Source organism: Semicossyphus pulcher, unplaced genomic scaffold (assembly GCF_022749685.1).
Source record: "Semicossyphus pulcher isolate SPU_LCO1_2020_fin unplaced genomic scaffold, fSemPul1.0.p SCAF_12, whole genome shotgun sequence".
Taxonomy (NCBI): domain Eukaryota; kingdom Metazoa; phylum Chordata; class Actinopteri; order Labriformes; family Labridae; genus Semicossyphus; species Semicossyphus pulcher.
The window spans coordinates 8,344,608-8,368,473 of NW_027211626.1; the positions used below are offsets into that span (position 1 = coordinate 8,344,608).

Consider the following 23,866-nt stretch of genomic DNA (forward strand, 5'->3'; position numbering starts at 1 on the left):
TCCTCAGTAAGCATTGTCCACAGCAGTAACAGCTTCTGTGCAAACAGGGTCCAGTTTTCCATCTCCACCTTCACAGAAAAGCACAACAGTTTCCTGACTAGCCTATAATTCTGCTTACATCATTCTGTGACATCACAATAAAGTAGCCTAACATTTAGCCTCCGCTTTCCGTCAAAGCTAACCAAACTCACCAAACTCCAGCTGCTTTATATCACAGCTAAAGACGACGTCCCCGTTAACCACGAGCTCCACCATGTTCCAGTCATGCGTTTCTTCCAAGACGCACTGGTGCCCGCGTGCTCTCAGGGCGGCTGCGGACATATTGGACACACAATGTTCGAGCTCATCTTAAACAGTCAAGACAGCAGACAATATGCGGGAAAGAAACGCACCCTGAAGGCCCTGCAGACGGAAGGTCCGGTGTTCAACGACTCCGTTGGATTCATAAGGTCCGTAACTAAGTGTCACACGCGCGAATTTCGGCATTGTTTGAATTGGTCTCCTTGGTAACGGACACTCACAATGCATCTGTTGCTAACGGCCGCTTTCTAGCATGTATCCAGGAAACACGTTCGCTTCGTATGTAAACAACAAAACACTTTATTGTTTTTTAAATTAAGACGTTGTTAAGGCTATATTATCCATAATTATAGTTCAAAATTATTGTATTTCATTGTAGATTCGTCAAATATTAGTCTGTGACATATTAATTCTTACTTTAGGAACCACAAGATCCTCATTGTAGGCTACTTATGTAGGCTAATTAGTGCTCAATGTCTCATAAAAAATTAAAAATTAATTTTACCAAGTACCATATAGGCTTATAGGTACTATAATATTGCTTACTTTGTCTAAATGATAGTAATTTTAATAAATAATCCAATAATTTCTCATAATTATTAGGGTTGAAATTAATGAATTTTGGCTGGCACTTACAGCAATGATCAATGTGAATTTTCCTTGTCAAAATACATAAATAAATAAAACTAAAAGAAGTTACAAAGAGAGAAATTTAACTAAGAGAATTATTAGTGTTATATATTCTTGATTAAATGAACATGTGATTAATTCCATGATGGTACTTGTCCATTAATACAGATCAGTTGCAGTTGCTTCAGCACCTATATTGTGCTACATGTGTGTAAATTGACTTTTTTTTTTTTATAAAACACAATCACAGCGCATTCTTTCAAACTCAAACAAGTATTAATATATCTATATATTTGATTTAATTACATTTGATTGTATTTAAATCTTCATAAATACAATAGTTGGACAGTCATAAACACAGTGATCACCTCTGGTCTGTAAGTTTCACAAACTTACTATTTATATTTACATTTACACCCTGTAACATTAGATGATATACAAAAATAAAGAAATTAATATATTCTGCTCATAAATGTACAATAACACAGCTCTGATCAGACTTTACATTCTTTGATAAACTCAACAGCGTCACTTTAAATCTCAGTTAGTTGCTTTTTGTCTCTTATGTACACAAGCACAGTAAATACATTACAATACACTTTCAACTAAATGTCTAAAGATTTTATAAAAAAAATACTCTATGTTTATGTATAGTTGTAACAATAGACACAACATTTTAAGACGACACAAATGGAGATTGCATAGAAGGTTCTAGTTTAACAGTGATCTATAATCTCCAGAAAACCAATAGATAGCAGCATGCGATTTGACATTGTGAGACAATCAGCCATTTATCATCACTATTTATCACAGACTATTTCTGCTCTGTCAAAGTGACTGACAGGCTTCTAGACAAAATGATGCAGACATATATGAGGCAGAATGAATCTTGAGTGTTTGCATCTCTGTTTTCATTTCATTATCTGCTCTTTTTTTTTTTTTTTACTTTAGTTGATTGAATAACTGATAGTCAGCAAACAAAAAAGGTACTCTTTTCTTTGGCTGATAAGTCTCAATTTAGTGCAAATCAAAAAAGTATTTTACCTAAATTCAGTAGCCATTTTGAAACACTTGAAATACTACAATATATTAGATTTTTTTTCTGACCAACAGTGGTAAATGTCCTCTTAAATAACGACACACCTCTAATATTCTCTAAGAATATGTAGATTATCATCAGCACTCAATACATTTTACAGTACAGTAAACAACAAAACAGCTCTATGTACCATTTTGTTTCACAGTTATTGTGTATATTTTATGAATGACTCACAAGGAAACACTTCATTGCAGCACAAACACGCACCAATAACAAAATAAAACTGACATTGACAGTTTCCTATGATTTACTTCCGTTCTTCAAAGCTTGTGCCTCTCCTTGTGATGAAGTCTGGGTCTGAGCCTCCACTTTTGTCTGCTCGGGTGTCCTCAGCAGAACCTGTGGCAGCGTTTGCTGATTCCTGGTCAGGTCAGTCGGTCTTTGTGGCGCTTTGATTTGCCAGTTTTTCTCTGTTTGTGTGTGTGTCTCCAGCGTCTGACCCTGTCTTTGCACGGTCGAGCCGGAGCCGGAGTTACATTTATTGCACAGATCCCTCATGTCCAGGAGTCCCTGCACCAGAATCTTGACAAACGCGGCTGAACTCGTCAGTGAGCTCTCACGGAAACTGGACACACAGAAGAGGATGTGGTCTGACTGAGGGTTGTAGCACGCTCCGTATCCGTTTGGAACGACAGGTCCGTAGCAGCAGAACATCTCAACAGTAGTAGGAACCTAAAGAAAGAGTGAATATTTTATAACTGTACTAAATTGTGGTTTTGCTTTAATAAGCCTCTATCTCTCACCTGTGTCTTAATGTAGGGAAGCCCCATTACAGCCCTATACAGCCCAATTTCCCATGATGCAATTCAATCTTTTATTTAGAGCAAAGATTCAAAATTGGTTGATTGAAAGAAAATATAACAGAAACATTTTTGAAAAATATGAAATAAATATATCTTTGGCTTTTATCCCTTTATTAGACAGGATAGCTGAAGATAGACTAGAGTATGTGGAGGAGAGAGTAGAGGGATAACATGCATCACACGTCTGACAGACCAGGAGTCGAGCCTCCAATCAGTGCGTTGAGGACTGTAGCCTCTGTACATGGGGCGGCTGCTCTACCAACTGAGCTAAGACAGCACCCCCTTTTATTGTTTTCTAATGTTTTATGAACCAAACTAATAATGATAATAATTATAAGTTGGCCCTATTTTTATTAGAAGCGCCTTGGCTTTTCTGTTAAATTTTTAACGCAAAAAAGTCCCATGCAAAATCTGAGAAAGTCCTGATGACATTTTTATGTCATTTTTTCAGACTTCAGAAAGCTCCTCGCAGAGCCACACTGGATATCATACCTTTGTTTTTAACAGGCTAAGCAGTACTTCTTTTGCAGAGTAAATATAACTTAACTTGCCATTTATATTATCAAATCTAGAGTCATACAAAATGTTTTAATATTACATGACTGTACCTGACTTGTAGAGAGGATGAACTGGTTACTGATGAGATAGGCTTCGTCTTCGAATATTTCCGGCCTCTCCATCTTCAGCTCCTGTGCAATTTCACGCAGTCCCATTAAGTGATTGTCTATTGCCATCCCTGTAATAGCCTGAACAGGAGAAAGAATACATATGTTGTTGTTTTTTCTTGGATACACGAAGTAAACATTGTTGTAGAAACAAAGATGAGGTTATAGAGTAGTTACCAGAATAGTGTACTTTGTCTGGGCAGAAATGGCACCTCGTAACATCTCCATCTTTTCTGAGTCCTAGAGAAATGAACAATCAGCGAATCAATACAAGACTATTATATCCTGTTATTTACAGTCAGCATAGATTTTCATGTTGGAAGTACAGACTGAAGTGACATCTTTCAATCTCAGTTTCAACTCTGCTGCAGAATTCACTTAAATTGCAGGGACGAAAACGTCTTACGCTTGCAGTCGGTTTCCCATCAGTCATTGCTTTCACAAAGGCCAGGGCTTCTGGTGTGGCTGAGCGGATGTTGTCTACCCTCCCCTCCCGGAAACGTCGTATAGAAGCACTCTCATAGGTCGACACTGTTCTGCCGTGACATCTAGAGTAACACACAAAGAGAAGGCCCTTTATCTTGAAGCCCGGCATCGTGTGCAGGATGGGAATCCTGTCATTTTCATCTTTTCCTCACCGATAGTAGGCCAGCTGAAGGGCCACCTGGATGTAGGCGTCTGGACTCATTTTCTGCTTCTTGATGAACTCTTTCCCGTAATCGTAGAATTTGTGGACATTCATGTCAAGATTTTTCACCTGCCTGCAAAAGATAAGAATAAATCCTGCTATGAGCTGAAAGCATTGAACTAAACTCAACTTTATTTATATAGCAGGTACAAACATGCAAAGTGCTCACAGTGCCCAAGTGCTTCAAATAGGAGCAAACAGATGTAGAATAAGAAATAAAATGGACAATAAATAAGATTCTAAAAATAATAAGAAAAAATAAAACAAAAAGAAAATATAAAGAAAAAGAAAAAAGAAAACTTGGACTCAGGCTATGACACTCCAAATTAAAAGCCAGATTAAACAGATTTCTTTTTTAAAAATACAGAGAGACAGTGAGTTCCACAGTTTAGGGGCTTAAAAACACATTCTCTCTCACCGGTACATTTACTGGACACATTTAAAAGATCTGCATTTATTTATTTGTTTGATTTTAAGACACAAGAGTAAAGCCAAACCTCTGCAGTTTGTCAGCAGAAGAGGTGAGGAGTTTGTGAATCTCTGGCGTGCATTTCCACCGGAGTCTGCGCGGTGCATGCAGATCACTCACGCTCGCAGCCCTGACCAGCTTTGATGGGCTGCCAATCCTGATGCATCATGGGAATACAATATCATCTGGTGGATTTCTTAAGTTAGTCTCTTATGTGGACTTTCAAAGCATATGCCGACAAATATCACACACACACTGTGCATTTTATGTCTTACATGTATTTGAGTAGATACTCTGTGCACTGCACGAGGACTATTCCTTCAAACGGGGAGTGTTCACACACGACTCCGCAGCAGCCGTCAGCTCCTACGACAAACTGACACAGTCGTGATTTTTTCAGAGGGATTTTCATCAGTGGAACCAAACTGCAACGCTAGATTATCATTGTGCATTCTGCTGCATGTTTCTACTACACGTTCCTTCATATACATTTCATCCCCGTGTTAAACCCTGCAGTGAATAAAAATTTTAAAGAAGCCTCTAACACTCTTGGTAGTGAATATTAATCGTGTAATACATTCTTTATCAAAACATCTCCATCAAAGTTCATGCTAATGACGTCAGGCTTGTAGTCAAGTGGGAACGTCCAATTAGCATCCGAATTTCTTTAAATGTGAACGGTAAGTCTGGCTTGGGATTGGCTAATTACATCCACTGGCATCATCTTCATTCCTTCCATCCTTTATCCTAGTGTCTACTGTTCTCAATAGCAATGGTCCAACCAGTTTCCTAAGAAGGGCACACGAGCCAAGAACCTGCATCACTCACCTGCATGGGCTTGTCATACCAGCGGTTGCCCCCGTTCTTGGCCACTCCTCCGCCGTGCAGCATCAACATAGCTCGCGTGGTGTCACTGAGCTCCGGTCCCGTGGCCTCATCCAGACAGAGCAGACACATACAACGCTCGATCATGTCCAGAGAGTCCCTGTTGGTAGACTCTGTAGCATGATACATAAAAGAGTCGATTTGGTGGGACTAATAGACTCAGAAAAAACATTTTTTATTGGTAAGTCTAAACCGTACCTCTCATGAGCACGCTACGAGACTCGGCCCACTCTGTGCGTCCATCTGATGTGAGGAGGCCAATGGGTGGGAGGCGCTCTTCTTCACTGTCAGCCATCTTGACGATCTTCTCCAGCTGAGTCAGCAGGTCTCTTTCATTCAGTCGGCGGAAGTTGATGACAACGTCGAGCACAAAGAACTGCACAGAGATTCAAATTGGACACTTCACTTCCCTCTTCCATAAGGTCTTACTTTAATCTTAGCTGCACCTTTAAGATTTTAAATATAATTCCATTTAGATACAACTCTTATCTCCATTTGAGTACCTTCAAACGTCATTTCTTTCAGCTATGATGACTCACTCAGGTTACAGTTGTAGAAATGTTTGTGCCTTGTCAAATCTTTGCAGAGCCAAACAGGGCAAGAAACATGAATGATCAAAAATCAGACATGTTAGAAAATAGTAAATTATTTAAAAAATCCAAGTGTGTGTGCTAAACTTCAGCAGCAAGGTTGAACCAGGATGTTGCCCTGTAAACTGGAGGATGTTTTAACACATAGTTTCCAAATATATTCTCTAGATCAGCTGTCTTTTAAATCATTTTCTGGCTGCTCCTGCGTCCAAATCCATCTAACTTAGATGACTGTAAAATTAAAATAATTATTTAAAATAAATGAAATAAAATAAAATATTTTTCTTTTTAAATTACTGAAGATAAAACAGTAAGGTTTTTGAGGGAACCATGTTTATATTTTTCAATCTACAATGGATGGGAACAAACCCGGACAGGCCACCTCAAAGCTACATAGTGTCTAAATTGGTTGCTCTGAGATCTACGTCAAATTTACCGGACTTCTTTCGGAAGATTGATATGATTACAATTAGTCCTCTGGATGGTGTGAGTAGAGCTGCGTCCCTAGCAACGGTCTGTTCTTCATAGCAACGGTCTGCTATCGAGAAATAGCAGACCTCGGAATGCTGAAATTAACAAATAACAATCAAGTGTTTAACAGAGCCGTGTAATAAATGTTATTTTTGTATGCTCGTGAAACCTGCTATTCCCATAGCGTCTCACTAGTAAGATCAGGTTCTTCTTGAGTTCTATTTTGAGTAACCACACTGGTCCATTACTGGTCCATTACTGGTCTAATTGAAAGGCTAGGTGGTGGTAGTTGGTGAGCATCCTAATTGTTTTACATATTTAGTTTTTTATGCTGTTTCTGTGGCATTGCAGTGGCTGTGCCCAAGGTCGCTGGATGATGTGCAATGTCACACATGTAAAGGATATTTAATGTTACAGAGAGAAGGCTGTGTCTGATAATCACTCATTGGTAGATGAGTTAGCGTAGTGCCCACAGAGCCTGTTTTCTGTACCAGCAGACTCAAGTGAGTGATGATCCATATGTTCTGCTGTAACAGAGACATAATGAGAAGTCTAGTTGTCACTTTAATTAAGTGAAACTGTCACAGAAATAATAGTTCTCTGTCTATCATGAGGTGACCTATTCTGTCTCCTTATCCATGGTGTTTTTAGCACTTCTTATCTGCTCTGGTTTGGCACATTGGTTTTGCATGAAAGCTCATTTGTTACCTTCTGATGTAGACAGAGTGTCATATGGTTGAAATCCCCCCTGAAAAACACTATTAAGTGGACTTTGAGTTGTGATAGTTTTGTCAATGTTTGAAATTAATTTTCGTGCTTAATTTAACATAGAAACCAACAAAGATAAGAGGTCCTGAAATTGAGCTGATCTCTGACACGAAGCAAACCAGGGCTACAGAAAACAACTATAGTAAGTAATCGATTAATTTCCTGATCCTTTTTTAATGATTTATCAATTAATCCATTCATCTTTTAATCTATAAAATGCCAAAAGGTCTTAAAAAAGCTCATTTCAATTTCTCAGAGCCCAAAGTGTCATCTTTAGAGCTTCTTCTGTCCAACCAACAGATCAAAACCAAAAACTTTTCATTTACAAAAAGACAAAAGCAGCTAATCCGTAAATTTAAGAAGCTGAAACCAGCAAATGTTTGACTTTTTTGTTTGAAAAATTCCCAAAACAATCCATCGATTATCAAGAAAATGGTATTAATCGAGTAACTGATTAATCGTTACAGCTCTGAAGCAAACTCCATTCGCAGATGATGGCAGTGTGATACCGTTGAAAGCCCCAGAAAACACTGGCAATATGAACTTCAGTTGTCAAACCTGCCTGTGATAACTTGGGATTTGTTTTTCATCACTGTGTCTGACCTGGTTTTTACAAGCCACAATGATGTGTTCAGGTTCCGGCATCACGCTGCTCTCCTGGGCCACCAGTGTGTCCCTCTCAGGCCCCGGTAGTCGGTATGAAGTGAAGAGACGATAGTACTGCTCCATGCAAAGAGGGGTCCCAGCCAGCTGGCCCCGGGCGTAGTCCACCGGCAGAGCACGTCTACACACAGACACACACTTTTATTCATACATGAAACATATAGGTGAAGATGATTCTATTGTGACTGACTCTAAACATTTGTGCTCTTATTAGACTTTAACTCACGCATCAAGAAGAGTCTTGTACTCCAACACTCCAGAAATTAAGTGTGCAGCAAACCTAGAAGAGAAAATCTTTACTTAGTATAGTTGCATACTGTACTTCTTCTCACTCTGTACTTTAGGTTATAATTCTCTGCATCCTTGAGTCGCTGTGTTACAATTACCAGTATAAATGCCACCTGTAAATCACCTGGTTAAGGATCCACTCCCAAATCAATACCATGTTAACCAAAGCGCGGCCTTCCTTGTGAATTAACCTTGCCACTAGTATCATGGCCCGGCCTCTTAGCCCTCAAGGTGTAATGGTGTAATGACCCTATCTGTCAACGTGAAGCCAGGAAGTGTTCAATTTATTATAATCAATCAAAGCGGGCCTCTGAGTAATTTATACAGGTCACTATCATTTCTCAAGTGTTCATGACGTAATATTTGAACAAATGGCTGTCAAGTGCTGAATTTGACGTTCTTGCGATGCAATGATTTTCTTTTACAGTATTTTGCCGACAAGGGAAATGCCTAAAAAAAGATCACACAGGTTGTCTCGCTTGTGCAGAGGCTCGTTACCTCAAAGAGTCGATGGGAGCCCTGAAGTTCTGCTGTGGAAAGACCATCACAGGGCTGGAGTTGACGGGCAGAGACAGCCTGTTGTTCAGGTACATGTCATTCAGCCAGTATTCATACACCTGAAGTGGGAAATATTAAAGCCTCAATGTCATCCAATAGTAAACAAAAGATCAGCACTAATAAAGCACAAGTGGCTATAAGTTTAAAATTGATTGATAATTCTATACAGACACGTTTCCCAGTTCTGTTAAAGGTGTGTTTACATCTTTGTACCCAGTTTGCCTTGCTCTCCCTCCTCTCTGCGAGTTTGCTCTGCAGTAGCTCCCCCACTCCTCCAGGGGCTCCAAACTGCTGCACTATGTTTTGGGTCTTGTTGAACTGCTCCTCTGTGAGCAGGTGCTGCATACACCTCAGGTACGTGTCCAGTGTGTCTTTAAGGGTGGGGAGCGGCAGTTTGGGGAGACCCTGAGCAGCAAAGGAGACATAAACAAACAAACAAAAAAAAAAAGTTAAAACTCTTTCCAGCCTTAATTTTTTACAACATTTACTTCAGCACCTGCTCTGACACCTGCATCAAACCAGTAACAAAAAACTCTGTTTCAGTTGTACTTATTAACTGATAAGAGCTACATGCCATATTTGCAAATTATTCACTTCAGTTGTTTTAGAATAATAATGGAGAATATTTCATTTAAATGTTTAAAATCCAACCTGACTTTGTGAAGAGTCATGTTTATGTCTCTATCGTTTTAATCTTCTTCTCAAAAGTGATCTTTGACACCCTTAATCAGCAATAAAACATAATGTCTCATACACACACCAGTGAAATATCAATCAATATGGATATAAGCGAGGTCCAATATATTTACCTCTGCAGCTCCCAAATCTTTGGACGGGTCTTGGTTCAGAACAGGCATGTTTGCGGCGCAGAGGGAAAGACTCTGTCTACAAATACAATAATAACAGTATCAGGCTCCGAAATGTGAAACTACTTGATAATAAAAGTCACAAATAGAGGCTAAAAACGGTTGTCTTAAACGTCGCAGACATATTTAAGACAAATGTGAAATGCTACTAAATGAATAAAAAGTGACAAGAAATACAGGAATGTGCACTTAGAGATGCAGCATCCTTTTTAAACTTCGCAAACCTGCGCATTTGTTATAAGTACAGCATGCTGTCATATATAATACTAACAAATTAATTAAATATAAATATATCAAATATGATAAACAGTTTAATTTACCGGAAAGAAATGCAAACAATCCCACTCGTCCCGGAGCTCAAATCAGGAGTTTATCCTTCCAGCCTTGAATCCATTTCCGGCAGAAATTCTTTCAAATTTCACAACTTTGCTCCTTCATCATTGTCTTTAAATCCCCCTGCATGGCACGAGCGCAACTCCCTCGCTGGCTAAGGAGAGATGCTGAGAGGGTACCTCACCCTCCTGGAAGCCAAGCTCCTCCCAGAAGTCTTTCTATTCGCCGAGAAGTTTATTTGGCACTTCACATCTTCAGCCCACCTTATTTAGACAGCGCAGCGAACAGCTCGGATGCTCACACGCTGTTCCGAAGAACAATCAGGATGTTTTTTGCATGGGTATCCTGCTTTGGCTCCTTGAATTTTCAGCACTTTTTGTGCGCAATTTGTGCGCATACATTGCTTCCACCTCGCTGCATGTGACTGGTTTAGTTAGCGGTGTGTGTTTAATATTGTATGCAAAGATTTGCGTTTTACACAAGCGCAGTCGATTGAAAAAGTGTTGATTTTACGCACAGTTTCACCTCAGGATCCTCCATGATAAAACAGAAAGTAGCCTATTTAATTTGGGGAAGTTACCTTTTCTAAAATAGACTTAAATATTTATTTCGACTGTTTTATGTAACAAAACAAAAAACTTTCTCAGTGTTTGCTTTAAAAGGTTTAATAATCTGTTCCCTAAATGAAGGCATGTTCAAGATCAGAAATGTGTTGAAACGTTCGCTTTTAAATGTGATCATTTTGTCAGAGTGGATTCTGCTCCCTGCAGAGGAAATTAAAAATATAAATATTTCAATGAATAACCCAAATAAATAACGTCCATAAACAGTGTCATTCACATAATATTGATTTAATTATGTACATGAATATACATCTATGTACAGTACAGTCTTCGATTATAATATGAGGCTATGCATTCCAGAAGTACATTATCCAAATAAACAAAATAAACAGACAACAAGATGCAGATTTCACTTCATGTCCATCTGTTGCTTCTCTCTAAAACGGCCGCGGGACACACAGTATTGCATATTGAGTTTAGCAGCACAACTCTGGCAAAGTGAACACAGATTACACTGAGAGACGCGAACGTTACAGCTGTTCTTTAGTTAAAATACATTTACACATAATCCCTGAATACGATATGAGTCAGTTTCTGATACAGTGCTAATTACTGTTAATGAGTCGACATTTATCTCAACAAAACTTCAATCACAATACTCTCACTTTAAGATGAACAAACGCCAGCGCGCGCCTTTCTACTGCGGAAGCTTGAAGCTACTTGATTTGACAACACCCGCAGGGATTGTCACCAGAAGCAGTGAATAATTGAGCCTGTTACACAATCCTAATCGTGTTAAGCAACTGATTGGATCTGACAGAATGCACACAACTCTACATTGGCACTTTGATAGTTTTACACTCAGTTAAAGGTCTTTTACGCATACTCTCCTCCTGAGGATTCCTCCTCTGAGTACGACCGCTGCGGAAACGTTTCAATGCCATTCTCGTCGATCGTTGTGCACAACCCCTTTTTCTTTTTCTCTCGTTGCTCCATCTTTATTGTATCGTAAAGTCCCGTTGGGCCATCCTCCAGGAGCATGTTACGCTCGGAGAAAGAAGGTTTCATCTGTGACACGTTTTTCAGCAGGAGCAGCGCCGGTGCGTAAAGTACATTGGCGAGGCCCATGCCTAAGTTGAGCTGAACAAAGCCCAGGTCGTGCACTATCTGTCCGGCTGCTATGGGCCCCAGGGCATAGGCCACACAGTAAGAAATGTCTGCGATGGCGTACACGCTGCCATACACGGAGACATGGCGCACATCCACCAGGAAGCCCAGCGTGGGCAGGAGCGCCGTATCCACGAAGGCGATGCCAAAACAGATTCCGCACAGCGGGATCATGAGCTGTCCAAAGTTTTTACAGGCTGGCACTGTGCACGAGCTGGCGCCTATGAACACCATACCTATAGCCCCATAAAACCACTGCAGATGCGGGTACTTTTCTGCTAATTTGACAGTCAGATATACACCTAAGACATGAGGGAAGAAGGCAGGGAACCATGTCATGCCAATCTGCCACTGGCTGGAATGCATGGTGTCCTCCATCCAGTTGGCGATAGTGGGCTCGAGGAAGGCGAGAGGGATGTTACAGATGATCAGAGCACCAGCCACTACGGCAATATAAGGATCAATCATGAGTTTATACATGGGGGTGCCCACTGGCATGTTTTCTCTCTCTCTGTTAGAGAAGGGCTTCAGTACAGTCAGGCAAAATATACCATCCAAGAGGCAGATACAGGCCAGGATCAGGAAGGGCACGCGCTTCCCTGCAAACTCGTAGAGGACCCCTCCAAAGGGGGGCGCCACAAGGCTTCCAAAAGAGATGAATGCCAAAGCAATACCCAGCGCTTTGCTCCTCTCCGTGTCCACCGTGTACCTGTCTGCGATCAGAGCGATCCCTGAGGTGTCCGCGAAAGCCGAGCCGAGGCCCTGCATGCTGCGCGCCAAGAACAGAGTCGCGTAGTTTTCAGCGAAGGCAAAAATAAGGGTGGAGAGAAACATGACATTGAGGCCGATGAAGAGCGGGATGTCATACCCGACCCTGTCTATAAACGTGCCGCTGAGCGGGTTCACCAGGAGCTGCAGGATGGCCTTTGAGGCAAAAAGAACACCGATCTGTAGGTCGAAGTTCCCCTTGGCAACTTTGTGGATGGTGCTGTTGGTGGAGTTGGTGTGCGGTAGGGCAGCTTGGGCATTATCCGCTGCTTTCTGTAGCCCTTCAAGGTAATCGGGTATGATTGGCACAATAACCATGTAAAGCATGTTATCTAACAAAAGTGCAACACATACTATTACTAGAATAATCCGTTTCTGTCGCTCTGGGTCTTGGATTACATTGCCCAGTTGTTTAGTTCTTTCACCCATCTGGGACAGTTTGGAGGCGGCAGATTGTGCCAAATTAGCGGCTTGTCCCTCTGTGGTTCCCTCCGGCTCCATGATTTTCTCCCTCTCTGGCTCAAGTCTTGTCTTTTGGAAAATAAATCGGCTTCCCCCTGGTTGATTGGTTTATAGAATTACGCACGCTTGGCACATCTGTTCTCTCTTTTACTATGATTTCTTATCCAACACCGGGAGCTCTACTAATGAGCTAGATAACTTTCCTCTGCTTTACCTCTTCTCTGTCCCTTGTGCCGTCCGTCATCGCACGCGCTTTTCCACTCCCGTGACTTGGACTCGTTTTATCCCTGTCATCCCTGGTTGCTTCATTGTCTCATATCCCGTCATTCAGGTGACGCGCTGGTCCCGGGCAGCTCTCACGGGTTTGGGGGTTCACCTCCAGCTCACAGCGCGGCGGATTCGCTGTTTTAGGACCGTGTGCTGCGCCCCTTCTGCTCCCAGACTCTCCCAGCTGTCTCCAGTCACCTGTAACGCACTCAGCTAAGTCATCATTTCACATCAGCCGGACTGCTTTTTGTCGGCCGTGGAAGGAATACACACTGCAGTTTGTTGACTCCCCTAGGTGTCCCCCCTCTCCCCCCTCCCATCTTCACCGATTGCTGTGACGCACGGTCCTTCTGCTCTCCAGAAGATGTTTTATGCTAATTAAATACAAAAACCACCGAGTGCGCACTGCTGTCCAGCCAGATGCTTCGAGACAGAGCAGAGGATGCTTGCTTCAGTGTGTTATATTTAACCTCCTCAATTTTAATTTACACTTATCTGCAGTTTCACCTTTATAAGTTTATAAGTAGGTTATGTTTCTATACATCTACCAAGTACGTTTGACTTTTGACCTGACTTGGCCACAACACAAAACCTCTCCAGTTATTAAACTTGAGCTCAGCACTGCTATAAATACAGATATACACACATTTCTGCTTTACTTAAAAGAAAACTGTTTCAGCACCACACTCCAGTGGACAGCTCCACAAAAGAAAGGATGTCGACGTGATAAAATAGAAATTAAACATCTTAATTCTTCCAACGTTTTCATCATAACAACATCTCCCTGCTTTGTGTTTAAGAGCACGATGTGTGTGTCTTGTCGCGCAGCAGGGAGCCGGGGTGAATGGAGGTTCAAGTCCCCTAGGTCACACCGCTGAAGTCCAAACGAGCAGAGCCCAGAGGCTGATCTTTGCGCTCCCACTTCTCATCAAAGGAAAATCTCTTACAACTGGCTATCTCTAAAATCTCCACCATCGCGATTAAAACATGAGAAAACTGGGATATACACATTTATACATTCTACGGATTTCGTTTTACATTTCTTTTAAAATATGTTCTTTTTCACACAATATTTTTTATCTTGCTCTTTTGAACAAATGTAGCTTTTCAAACAATCTAAAAAACACGAGACGTACTGCATACATTCCGATGCAGTTACATCTTAAGATGTACAACTGACATATTAACAGAAAACTTCACGAGATCGTATTTGTCCGGCTTTAAACCGGCATCAGGCGAGTGAGCTGCGGGTTTACATGAAGCTAAACGCTGCCATCTACCGGTCATCTTTGGGTCATCTCGTGGGTTTTTATTGTTGTTTAAACATATTGACACCGCTTTACAATGGATTTAAATTTAAATGTAAATGGATTTAGACTTTAAATTAAAATTATAATTAGAAATAAGAATAAGTGAAATCTTTTTGTCTGTTTTGTTTCATTGTCTTCCTATTTTTCAGAGTAAATCAGACTTGTCCTATAAAGACAAAGGCTTGTTTGCAGCTCCTGTAGTACAGGTTGAATACTCTAACAGAGCAGTATTGACATCTAGTGGAGGAGGACTGAATGAAAGAAAGACTGAAAACTGTAGAGAGGACACTACCAAATTCCCTCAAAATATTATTTATACATGTCTGAAAATGGAATAAAACTTTGTCAAGTTGTTGCAAAAACAAAAAGAAACAACCTTTTGATGGCGATTGATTTTATGAATATGGAAAAGTTAGCTGAATTGTGATTGAAATCTTTGTTTTCTTTGTTAATCAGACATTTGTGTGTGGATGTTTGAGTCTTTGGTTACTTTCATGAACAGTCCAAAGTATTTGCCCTCTTGTTTTCTCATTGGACGGATCACCTGTCCTTGTTCAGCCAGTAGATGTCCTCGTATCCCTGCACATCTCCACACAATAACAGTCAGAGAACTGCTTTTCTGATTTCCAACTTTATAACATTTCTAACAATGATCCAGTGAAACACAGTTTACGCAGTCAGTAGCGGAGAGGATTTGTTTATGTGCTCAGATCGTACACCTGATGTTCCAGTCATCAGGGATCACTCACAGGCTGAGAGGAGGTGGGACAAAGATTTATTTTATGTTCATGATAAACAAACAGTTAAACCAGTTTTTCTTTCTCACAGAATGGAAAGAATTTCACAGCTAGTCACTTATATGCAAGACTCATGGTTTTAACCCCTTTGCCTTGTCGACGCGTTTAATGAAGTTCTCATGACCCCTTATGACAAGAAGAGTGAGGCACTCAACTGATGAGATTTTTATTCCACATTTTATTTTGATATTTGGAATTTTTAAAGGAAATTTAAAAGGATTATTTGGACACATTTTTTGTAACATAAATATTAATTTGTCTTTATAATCATCTGGGAACTGTTCAGATGTTTAAGGACCTCCTCTGGGTTCCTTACCCTGAAAGGCACACAAATACAGCTGCGAGGGCGTTTTCACTGTAACACTGGTGGGGACAACAACTTTTTCACTTTATTTCGGTTACATTTTTTTCTAGCAAGATTTAAAATATGATGATTCCTGTCATTATATCTCCTAGTTGTCTTGGAGTATAATTTGACAGAGAGTGAGGACAGAATTGTTTCTCTGCTTCATCTGCTCTCTCGCTGCCTGATGAAGGAATCATCACAAACACATTATTATTGTTTCATCATTGCTTGAAACTGAAAAGAAGAAATGACTTTAGTATATGAACTCCAATCTCTCCGTCTCCACCTCAGTAACTTGTGTTTGTAGCAGGTTTTATCCTTTATTCTATCCATTAATTATAATGGATAAACGTAACGCTTTGATGATTGGTGTTCTCATTTCAAATGTCCCTCTGTAAACAAAGACATTCGGGAAGTGATATTAATTAATATTAGTACGTATATTATGTAAACGAACTGCACTCCCTCAGGGAGAGAGAGAGCGTGCATGTTGACAGCGCGGGCGGTGCAAAATGTAGTCATCTGAGCATGAGACATGTTCCGCTGAACTGTAGACTGGAGTCGTTATTGACAGTGACATACAGAGTCTCGTATGCACGACTCCTCCTTGTTGCTAGGGACATTTAATTTCTGTATATTGTTAGGGACGTGTCCCTCTTTCTACGCCCTTGCACAGGGAACAACTCTCAGATAGCCACAAGAGAAAAGTAACGGATGAAGACCCGGGTCTAGAAAGCATTGCACAACCTAGTACGACAAGCAAATAAAAGAATATACAAACACAAAGGTTCAGTTGATTCTGTCACAGCGCTCAAATGCTTATTAGCCAACACTGAGCACCAATTTATAGCAAACAAATATCCACAAAAAAACCACCAAACTTTGTCCCATCTCCCTTTACATTAGGGCTTTTAATGTAAAAGATGCATGAGACCAAGCACACACTTGTTGGACACTAAAACCAAAAAAACACTCGCCAATGAAAGAAGAAAAACTTAATTTGCTTTGTATACTGTCGGGTGGTAAATCAAGTGTTCTGCTGTAAAACATGTAAGGATGGATATTACCAAAGTGGCCCTGAGTTGAACGCAATGACTTTAGCTCTAAACCGCCAGAACACTGCTCACTCTCAACGTCTTTGAAACGATTCAGAGAAATCCAGCCCCGTTGTTTCCTCCCAGTCTGCGGCTTTGTTGACGTAGACGGCTTAAACCCGGGCTATAAATGTTAGGAATCTAACCAAAAAAGGGGCTCAAAATTTTTCCCGTTTTATTTTTAGATGAAGCGTTACGTCACATTAGCGAGAGAACAGCTTTGATAATCACATTTATTTCCCTCGGTGAACATACTGTGACTGGAAAGCTTAAGCATAAGTCATGAAGGCCGGAACTCTGAGTTGTTGGCTTCTGGTTCAATCGAGAGACTTCTGTGCTCTCTCTCGCACACACACATGCTGACAGCGACACAGGGACAGGCGAGCAAACACAGTCAATGGATACGCGTCACAGTCAAGTTGTTTTGAGTTCAGTGTCGTCTGAGCAGCACTGTCCTCGTAACCAGACTGGCTGTCTTATAGGGACATTGACAATTTTTCTCAGAGTGATTGTGCTCTGATCTGATTTGAAAGTAGCCGAGGAGATTCAAGATCAGTGTGTAATCTTGTGCTGCTGCCAAAGTGTTTATTTCTAACAGCCCTACAAAATCCCGAGCCACTGCAGCTTGAGTGCACAGAGTAAAAGCGATAACACAGGCAGACCTGTATGACTTTTTCTGTAGTATTTTCTTTGCAATTATCCCATTCATAGGTCAATATTTATTTGAGTAAGGTGATTTATTATTATAATCATTCCTAACATTTTCCCCCTTACTTTTACTCTTTGTGCTTTTCACTCTCGAGCTGCTGTAACAAGTGACAGGAGACTTTTCAAGCAGCTCAGCAGGAACGGGAGACTTTTCATGCAGTCTAGCAGGAACAGGAGACTTTTCATGCAGTCTAGCAGGAACAGGGGCCTTTTTCTGCAGCTCAGCAGAAACAGGAATTTTTGCTGCAGCTAAAAAAGAACAGAGCACTGCTGTATTTAGCAGGACAAGGAAGTGCAAGTGTCACAGAAACAGACAGATACATTACACACTGGTTCAATCTATATAGAGAGGAGCTTGAGACTTGTTTGCAAAAAGGAGGTTCCTTGGGCAACAGCTGCCGGCTGCGTGTTCGTCACAGCAGGAGCCTCCTGTCTCCAAACCAACAAATCCCCGTCACAAGAAAGCTCATCCTCCGACTGTGATTGGTCAGGAGGGGATGAGACAGAAGCAGAGATGTTACCTGAGGGGCCGGCACCATCCACCGCTCTTAACAGCGTACGATGTACCTGTTTGACCCGGGTGAGGTCATCTGCAGGTGCCACAGTATACACAGAGCCTCCTTCTTTCTGAGCTTTTACCGCTGTGTACACCGCCGAACCCCAAAGATCCTGCATCTTATGGCACGAAAATCTCACAGCAACACCAACTGGCCCTCAATGAATGGAACACCCCGGACATGCTGGTCATGATTCCGTTTACGGCGCTCTGCTGCAACTCTCAGCCTCTCTTGGGCACCCTCAAAAGCCATGTGCAACCGGGTCTGGTGCTCCTGAATCCACTCATGGACACCACCACCAACCGGATCCTGAACTCTACCCAGCAGAAAGTCAACGGGGAGCCTTGGTTCTTGCCCAAACATCAGGAAAAATGGAGACTCGCCAGTTGCCTGATGGGGAGTGGTGTTGTACGCATAGAGTACTTGTGGCAGGAAGGAGCTCCAGTCCCGCTTCCGAGAAACAGGCAGAGTATGCAGCAGATTGTGGAGAGTTCGATTGAAGCGTTCACACTGACCATTACCAGCCGGGTGGTAAGGAGTGGTGCGAGACTTCTCAATGCCATAGAGGCCACAAAGCTGCTGAATCAAAGAGCTTTCAAAATTTCGGCCCTGATCCGAATGGATGCGAGCTGGAACACCAAACTTTGAAAACCACTCTGTGACCAGGACCTGAGCAACAGTGGATGCTCTTTGGTCACGGGTAGCAAAAGCCAATGTACTTGCTAAAGACATCAGTCATTACAAGAACATTCTCCAACTCATTAGGGGTGGGTTCCAACACTGTGTAATCAATGGCCAAGATCTCATTAGGCCGAGAAGCCAACAAGTGTCCCATGTAGCTACGAGCCACTGGTTGGTGGTCCTTGGCCACTTGGCACCTCTCACAAGTCTGGCACCAATGCGCCACCTCCGAAGAGATGCCTGGCCAATAACACCGCTGCCTAAGCAGCTCCAAGGTTCTCTCAACACCTTGGTGGCCATGCCTTTGGTGAACCTCTGTCAACACTTGCTCCTTCAGGGCAGCAGGCAAAAGCACTTGCAACACTGTCTCAGCACCATCAGGGCGAAAGACCTGGCGATAGAGAACCCCATCCCTCTCAACTAGCCTGTCCCACTGCCTGAGCAGAGCCAAGGCAGGTCGAGACATCTGCTTCCGCTCGTCGTGGTTGGGACGTCGTTTCGAGGCAAGCTGGGCTGCCCAACGGTGCTCCATGGCTCGCGATGGGGTTTTACTACAGGTGGACAGACAGGCTGGACAGAGAAACCCGGGGGCAAAGCGTAGCCCTGACACAATTACATTTACCTTATGTTATCTTAGTGTGGCGGCACAAGGGTTGGTCGCTAATCTAGAGGCAATGCCACCCTGGGAATTTCACCCAGGGTAGTATCACAGAAACAGACAGATAAATTACACACTGGTTCAATCTATATACAGAGGAGCTTGAGACTTGTTTCACAATAAAATTATTTTATTATTATATAAGTAAAATTATTTCTGTTGGTTCAAAATTAGAAACGAAGAAGAAAACAATCATTCATAAAATGGGGAGGATTAAGGGGATGTGACTGAGGCTCACCAGGTGCTATAGGGTCGAGGAGAGGGATCCCAGTGAGGAAAATCAAATGGACTTGTGAGGATGACAACCAGCTGCAGCAGGCGACAGCAGGGTTGACGTAGCACACCCTGCGAGCAGACAAATGAGCCGACGATGGACCATTCATAACAGTTTGCCAAACCTAGTTCCATGGTCTAATAATGGCAGAAACTGCGTTTGAAACCGGACCAGGAGAGTTTTGGGCCACAGGTGCCAATGCTCCTGCAGACCTGGGGAGGTGATGGACTTTAGAATGCTGCCCAGCAGTTGACCTTGCTGTCTGTCGTCTACCAACCTCACTGGCTTCAAAGTTATTTGCTGGTACAACAACCAAACGGGCCGGCGGTGACTCCGGCATAATAGCAGGAACCACTAAGGGACCCGGCACAACAGGGACTGGGTCAGAAATTGGGAGCCGCAACAAGGAGGTTCTTTGGGCAACAGCTGCCGGCTGCGTGTTCATCACAGCAGGAGCCTCCTGTCTCCAAACCAACAAATCCCCGTCACAAGAAAGCTCATCCTCCGACTGAGATTGGTCAGGAGGGGATGAGACAGAAGCAGAGATGTTACCTGAGGGGCCGGCACCAGCCACCACTCTTAACAGCGTACGATGTACCTGTACCCAGCTTGGCAGATGACAGGTGGCTAAGTGGATTATTGTCGGTGAAGACAACACACCTGTGCCCCAGCAGATACTCCCTGAATTTTTCAGTCATGGCACACTAGAGCGCCAAAAACTCCAACTTCATGGAGCTATAGTTGGCCATGTTTCGCTCAGTGGGCCTCAGGCCTCTGCTGGCATAGGCTATTGGCCTCACCTTTCCACCCTGCTTCTGTGACAGAACTGCACCCAGGCCACCATGGCTTGCATCAACCTCCAGAATGAACGGAAGGGAGAAGTCAGCATAAGCCAGTACAGGTGCAGTGGTGAGCTTTGTCTTAAGTGTCTCAAAGTTCCCGTGACACTCTTTGGTCCAGCCCTCAGCGATGGCACGCCCTGACCTTTTTGACCTGGTTCCTCCTAGCTCAGCTACCAGTTTATGTAGGGGGGCAGCCAGCTTGGCAAAACCCTCCACGAACCGACGGTAGTAACTGACAAAGCCAAGGAATGACCGCAGTTCTGAGATGGTAGTGGGGAGCTTCCAGCTGGCTACTACCTCTATCTTGTTGGGATCTGTGGAGACACCCTGATCCGAGATCACATGGTCAAGATAACTCACTTCTCTCTGAAAGAAGGAACACTTGGCCAGCTTGGCCTTCAGGCCCTCACTCTGCAGCCTCCCAAGCACTACCTGCAACCTCTCCAGATGTTGCTCAACTGTAGCGGAGAAAATCACAATGTCATCGAGATACAACAGCAGAGATTGGCACTGTTGATTGCCAAAAATCCGCTGCATCAATCTCTGGAAGGTGCTCGGAGCTTTGCAGAGTCCAAAGGGCATGCGGTTCCATTCAAAAAGACCAAACGAGGTACAAAATACCATTTTGTGCCGGTCCACCTCTGTCACTGAGACCTGGTTGTACCCACTGGTCAGGTCCATAGTGGAAAACCAGCGGGCAGCTGTCAGGGCATCGAGGGACTCCTCTATGCGAGGAAGGAGAAAGGCATCTTTCCTCGTCTTGTTGTTGAGGTGCCTGTAATCTACGCACATGCGCAGACTGCCATCCTTCTTTTTAACAAGCACAATGGGGGAAGCATAAGGACTACTACTTTCCCGGATCACCTGCGCGTCCAGGAGTTGGTTAATGTGCTCCTTGACAATCTCGTAGTCAGACGGTGGGATACGCCTATAGCGTTGCCTGACCGGGACGTCATCCTGAAGTGGGATGTCGTGGGTGATCAGGTTTGTGCACCCCAAGTTGCCATCGTGGGCAGAAAAGACAGGGGTGTACCTATTTAAGAGAGACCTCACCTTCTCCTGTTCTGCAGCAGGCAAGTGAGACAGATCCACGGAGCCAATCTGATCTGGAACAGACCCAACAACAGACTGTGATGCCACTGTGGCCACCCCAGAGGATACCTCAGTGACACCAGCAGGGAGGCTGACAACATTTACATCATGCAAAGTACCCACCACTGTGCGGGGATAGAGCAACACGTCAGACGAGCCCACATTCACAATAGGAATGTTGGCGGTGCCCCTTTCAACCCGAACCAGTGCAGGAGAGGCCAGCAATCCTGCAGGAAGACCTGAGCTCACAGGCTCAAACAACACCGTGCTGCCAGAATACTGCTCTGAGTTGGTGACAGGGACAATTTTAATTACCCCACCAAAGATACGGCAAGCCTTACCGCCACACACCTTCACTTTACCAGAAACTTGAGGGGTCTGCCCGGGAACCGGCTGGCACTTCTGCAGGGCCTGAACAACAAACTCTGGGGCCTTGGACACCGAGGGCAATTCAAACAGAGCTAACCCGTGCTGTCCAAAGAGCTCCTGGTAACACCTTCGAATAACATTCATCCCTAGGACACCAGGGACTTGGGAAGAGACACCATTAGGGGGATCCTTGACCACCAAAACACCACACTTGGCCATCACCTTACCACAAAGTTCAATTTCAAGCTCCAGATACCCGATGTAATGGATGGCCAGTACATTGGCTGCTCTGAGCTGCATCCAATGGCAGGACTGGAGCTTTTCTGGCCCCGACGGCTCGAAATGCCGTGACTGTAGACACCATAGACCCCGTGTCAATTAAACAGGGGACCTTAACTCCTCCCATATCCACATCCAAATGCGGGCAAGCTGCCACTAGCCTGGAAGCCTCTCCCAAGTCAGCCACCCCTGAGCCAGTGTCTGCACCCCCCGAACCGTGGCTCTGCAACTTGGCAGGTGCTAGTTTTCCGGCAGCTGACTCCCTCGGGGCTGCCTGCCGGACCGGGCAGGAAGAGAAGGCTGAGCACAGGAAGCAGCCCGCACTCCCTCACACTCCCTGGCAAAATGACCGGGCTGCTGACATCGTCTACAGATAATGGGACCACGATGAGAAGGGCGACTGTGCTGAGGAGCACTCTGCAGCTGAAGGTGGCTCTGAGTGAGCTGGTTCAGCTGCTCTTGTTGGAGTTTGAGCATCTCCCTCATCTCACTCAACTCTGACGCTGGAGGTAGATCTGCCACCACCAGAGGATCACCTCTAACTCCATACTGCAAGCCGAGAACCAAAGGGACAGAGTGACTCCTGCCCCTCAAGCCCCCCAGCAAACCCTCACGCTCCCACCTGATCGCCTCACTCCTGACATCCAGTAAGTCAGCAGCGGGCTGTCCGCAAACAGTTTCAACTCACGTCGAAGTGCACCGTCAATAACATGCTCCATGAACTGGTCACGCAGCAGAACCTCGGCATTGTGCATGTCGCCTGGCGCAGCCCCTTCTACTGCTGCCATCAGGCTCCTCAATGAAAGGGAAAACTCCTGCAAGGTCTCCCCTTCTTGCTGACATCGCGAGAAGAAAGCCTCTAGCAAAGCTACAAGGAGTTAGTACAACCATAAAGCTCTTGTAGTAAAGCGGTCATTTTAGCGGGGTCTTCCTTCTCAGCGTCAGAGCGATATTTTATCTCTTCACGAGCCTCTCCCTCAAGGTGATCGAACAAGAAAAATGCCTGATCGGGTGCAGCCAAATGACGCGCCCTCATACAGGCCTGTATTTCCTCTAGCCATTCACTTAATCTTATGCCTGACTTTCCCCGGAAAAAAGTACACTTTCTGTCTCTAGGCACAAACACAAGTCTCTCCACTAAAGGGGCACTAGCAGTGGAAGAAGCTGAAGGAGGCACAGCAGAAGTAGAGGGGGCAGCACTAGGACCAGGCACGGCCGCAGCCTGTTCCTGCCGCAGCCTCTCAGTATCTGCCCTTAACTGTAAAACCAAATCCCTCAACTCCTGCATCTCTTCCTCAATTGCTACACCTGAGCTAACAAATTGGAGACACAAGTAAAATAGGGCGGCGAAGTGGACTAGACACTATTGTACTTACAAGCAGGACCACAAGAAACCCACTGAAGTTTAGCCTCTGAAAAGAAAAGAAAATTAAATAAAATGAACACACTGAATTGCCAGGGCCACAGTAAGAACACACAATTACGGACAGGAGATAATAACAACAACAACTATAATATTGAAGCACACGTCTCGGCTCAACTCTGTATATTCCTGC

At 43.5% G+C, this 23,866-nt stretch overlaps 3 protein-coding genes across 3 annotated transcripts; all 3 read right to left on the reverse strand.

Moving 5' to 3' along the window:
- Window positions 1-3: 3 nt before the first annotated feature.
- cunh10orf53 (chromosome unknown C10orf53 homolog) lies at window positions 4-486 on the reverse strand. Its single transcript, XM_069659344.1, has 3 exons — window positions 393-486; window positions 192-311; window positions 4-68 (listed from the first exon to the last, which is right to left on the reverse strand). Exons 1-3 carry the CDS (start codon window positions 484-486, stop codon window positions 4-6), a joined length of 279 nt encoding a protein of 92 aa, XP_069515445.1.
- A 1,783-nt stretch (window positions 487-2,269) lies between these two features.
- On the reverse strand, window positions 2,270-9,751 carry chata (choline O-acetyltransferase a). The gene is made up of 14 exons (XM_069659040.1): window positions 9,687-9,751; window positions 9,091-9,282; window positions 8,818-8,936; window positions 8,258-8,311; window positions 7,972-8,152; window positions 5,738-5,915; window positions 5,483-5,652; window positions 4,930-5,030; window positions 4,683-4,811; window positions 4,136-4,258; window positions 3,904-4,045; window positions 3,675-3,737; window positions 3,441-3,578; window positions 2,270-2,701 (listed from the first exon to the last, which is right to left on the reverse strand). The coding sequence occupies exons 1-14, from the start codon at window positions 9,732-9,734 to the stop codon at window positions 2,270-2,272; spliced, it is 2,070 nt and encodes a 689-aa protein (XP_069515141.1). The 5' UTR covers window positions 9,735-9,751.
- Window positions 9,752-11,105: 1,354 nt separating this feature from the next.
- On the reverse strand, window positions 11,106-13,075 carry slc18a3a (solute carrier family 18 member 3a). The gene has a single exon (XM_069659194.1). The coding sequence runs from the start codon at window positions 13,073-13,075 to the stop codon at window positions 11,516-11,518; it is 1,560 nt and encodes a 519-aa protein (XP_069515295.1). The 3' UTR covers window positions 11,106-11,515.
- Between the last annotated feature and the right edge of the window lie 10,791 nt (window positions 13,076-23,866).

Bases quoted from the DNA above. Each gene is read 5' to 3' on its own strand.
- slc18a3a (XM_069659194.1), bottom strand. From the start codon at position 13,075: ATGGAGCCGGAGGGAACCACAGAGGGACAAGCCGCTAATTTGGCACAA.
- chata (XM_069659040.1), bottom strand. From the start codon at position 9,734: ATGCCTGTTCTGAACCAAGACCCGTCCAAAGATTTGGGAGCTGCAGAG. The intron at 8,153-8,257 runs GTGAGTTAAAGT...GTCTGTGTGTAG, and splicing joins TACAAGACTCTTCTTGATGC to ACGTGCTCTGCCGGTGGACT. The intron at 4,046-4,135 runs GTGAGGAAAAGA...GTGTTACTCTAG, and splicing joins CTTCAGCTGGCCTACTATCG to ATGTCACGGCAGAACAGTGT.
- cunh10orf53 (XM_069659344.1), bottom strand. From the start codon at position 486: ATGCCGAAATTCGCGCGTGTGACACTTAGTTACGGACCTTATGAATCC. The intron at 312-392 runs GTGCGTTTCTTT...ATATGTCCGCAG, and splicing joins CCGTCTGCAGGGCCTTCAGG to CCGCCCTGAGAGCACGCGGG. The intron at 69-191 runs GTGAGTTTGGTT...TTTTCTGTGAAG, and splicing joins TATAAAGCAGCTGGAGTTTG to GTGGAGATGGAAAACTGGAC.